We start from the raw sequence: 2,984 nt of genomic DNA, 5'->3' as shown, positions 1-2,984 counted from the left end.
GAAAACAAGAATCATTCAATTCAATGTTCGAGTGTTGTTTGTACAAAAAAACAAGGCTGGGGCAGCACGTCCCCAGACCTGAAGAATAAGACCACCACATCGGTGTGCATAACGAAGCATGGATTGCTTAAAGCATACAATATTTTTTTTAAAGAAGCTAAATGTGAAAGGCGGACTTGCTTACTCGAGATGGTTGCATTTCCAAAGTTTTCTCCTAAGCCCGCATGTACTATACTCAGTTGTTTTCAATGTGGGAAATAAAACCGATAAGATGGTAGGTTCTTGAACACCGCAGCCACCTCTGTCTGTTCCGTTTCACCGCTTCGTCTGCTGCACTTTCAGAAGGCAGCGCGCTCCTTTGCAGTGTCTGCGCGACCGCTTCCCTGCTAAGAGCCCGGTACGCCGCTGTCCAAGGTGCTGCAATCGAAGAACACAAGCCAGGCTGCAGCGGAGAGCCCCAATTTTGCTCAGAAACTCCCCTGATCATGATGAACAGTCGGCGGTAACCTGGGGCATGCTGGGCTAAACCAAGCAAAGCACGAGTAATGCGGGAACCCACGAAGCCGCTTTTTAGAGGAAAGTGGACTCTCACAGCCACGTACACAAAGAGCATGTTGTGATACAAATGACAGGTCGCGTTGGATTAGTGAATGGGGACTAAAAAACAAGTTCAACCGAGGAGTAGATGCCAATAACGGGAAAGACGGCCACCCACCTCCCCGTCTATCCTCCAGCTGTGCTATAGAGAGGATGGTCGTAACCCATAATGCTTGTGAGCATTGGACCTGTCGCTGTATTAGAAAATAATTTACCGTAAGTGATGTTCGCCCACCTCTGCGCAACAGGCGCACCACAAATGAAAGTGTGCCTGCTGTATCCGGGAGGGGCTGGGCGTCGTGGGGGGCACACTGAATGCTCGGCCCACAGTGGGGGAGAGAACACGTCATATGACAGCCGGCATATTAAGTGCATATAAACAGGTGAATGGTGCACGTACACCCCCTTTTGCTCGCGCTCCTGGAAAAGGTCTGCTCTTGTCAACTGCTCCGAAGGGCGCCTGCTCCTCTTGTCTAGAGTGATGGAAGATGTCTTCGGCTCTGAGAGTTTCCCCTCGGGCAGCAGTAACTTTTCGTGCCCAGGAGACGGCTACCACCGCGCCGTCCAGCGCCACCTGAACTTCTCCTCGTCGCTGTTCAACTCCAGCGGCCGAGATAGCAACGCGGAGCGAGTCACCAACTACAACCGGCCCCTGCGCATCCTGAGCATGGCGTTGATCCTGGCCGCCGCGCTGCTGGGCAACAGCCTGGTGCTGCTGCACACCTGCCCTCGCACCGGGCGCCCCAAGCGCCGCAAGATAGACTTTACTGTGCGCCAGCTGGCGCTGGCCGACCTCTACGTGTCGGTGGTGACCCTGCTCTCGCAGCTGGTCTGGGAGCTGCTGGAGGACGAGTGGCTGGCTGGGGACCTGGCCTGCCGCCTCTTTAAGGTGCTGCAGGTTTCGGGCCTCATGGCTTCATCCAACATGATCGCCGTTATGGCGCTGGAGCGCCAGCGGGTGGTGCTGCGGCCCCTGGGCGCCCCGCTGCCCGCCCGGGCGCTGGCAGCTGGGGGATGGCTGCTGGCGCTGCTGCTCTCCGTACCGCAGGCCTTCGTCTTTCGGGTCAGAGGGCGCCGGTGCCTCAGCACGCTGCGGCGGCAGCCCGACTGGCACTTTCAGGCGTACATCATGTACGGGGCGTGCACCGTCTTTCTGGCGCCCTTCTGCACCCTGTGCGTGGCCTACAGTCGCATCCTGTGGGTCATCTGGCGCAAGGGTGGCGCCGGGGAGCGGGCACCCGGGCAGGAGCCCCGGCTCACAGCCGCCAACAGTACCATCCCCCGCGCTCGCGTCCGGACCCTCAAGATGACGCTGGTGATCATCGCGCTCTTCGTGCTCTGCGGCCTGCCCTACTTCGTGGTGGAGCTCAAGCTGGCCTTCGGGCGCCGCACAGGGCTGGACGCGCAGGTCATGGCCGTGCTGGGCATCTTCGTGGTGACCAACAGCGCCGTCAACCCCTACGTCTACCTCTGCTTCCGCTCGGGCGGGACGCGCCTGCGCAGGCTGGAGCGCAGCCTCTGCCCGCTGGGCTGCTGCGCCCTGCGGGAGCCCCAGGCAGTCGAGCGCCCCCTCTGCCACTGCCACCGCCAGGAAGAGGCGCAGTACCTGCCGGGGGCCTCCTCCTCTAGTTACAGGAAGGAGCCCTCCAGTACTTCTACAACTGATCTGGACACCGCCAGCGTTTCGTTCTTCATGGGCCGGCCTGTGACCTTTAAGAGGCCCCAAGAGGTCAGCAGTGGCACCTCGTGTGACTGCTCGCTCTAGAGCCTCTCCTAACTTCTGTGACACGGGAAGTACCCCTGGGATCCTGGTGTTGTGGCACATACCGCATCCACACGCGCACCTATGATTTCAGTGGGTGTTCCTAACGTCATTCCCTCACAATGACCTGCAGATTCATCTGCCACGGTGAAGCCACGGTAGAGCACGTCTTCTGGGAGTCCGTTCATCAATTTTTCCTTATCCTCTTTGAGCAATATCACGTCTTTACAACAAGCATTGCAAGTGCCGTCCATCTGTCGCGTGTGGTCGCGCTCTATGCCATTCACAAGCCCACTGTAAACAACTGTTGAGCAGAACAACTGTGTCATTTGCTATGGAATCGGCTTTTCTCAATTTCGGACTCACCCCTGACCTGGCTCCAGGAGCATTTACAAAACAATGAGGGGGATGCAGACTTGCCTGAACCAAAGGGGGCGTACTGGACACCCAGTGGGGAGAGTTAGCTAATGCAATGCCTGGATGCCTCGCCCCTCAACTGAGCGAATGGGCGCCTTGGAGCTCGCATTTGCGCTTTGTCAGTTCTCATATTGATTGTAGCAAAGTTATATATTTGAGAATCATCATTTGCGTGTCAAAGGATTCGTTTTTTGTCCAAAAAAACTGA

The 2,984-nt window shown here is 57.2% G+C and overlaps 1 protein-coding gene across 1 annotated transcript; it reads left to right on the top strand.

Moving 5' to 3' along the window:
- Positions 1-1,061: 1,061 nt before the first annotated feature.
- GPR150 (G protein-coupled receptor 150) lies at positions 1,062-2,362 on the top strand. Its single transcript, XM_085640179.1, has one exon. It carries the CDS (start codon positions 1,079-1,081, stop codon positions 2,360-2,362), a length of 1,284 nt encoding a protein of 427 aa, XP_085496305.1. The 5' UTR covers positions 1,062-1,078.
- The last annotated feature ends 622 nt before the right edge of the window (positions 2,363-2,984 follow it).

Source organism: Triturus cristatus, chromosome 2_1 (assembly GCF_964204655.1).
Source record: "Triturus cristatus chromosome 2_1, aTriCri1.1, whole genome shotgun sequence".
In the NCBI taxonomy this organism is placed as follows: Eukaryota; Metazoa; Chordata; class Amphibia; order Caudata; family Salamandridae; genus Triturus; species Triturus cristatus.
This window is presented reverse-complemented; position numbering and strand designations above follow the sequence as displayed.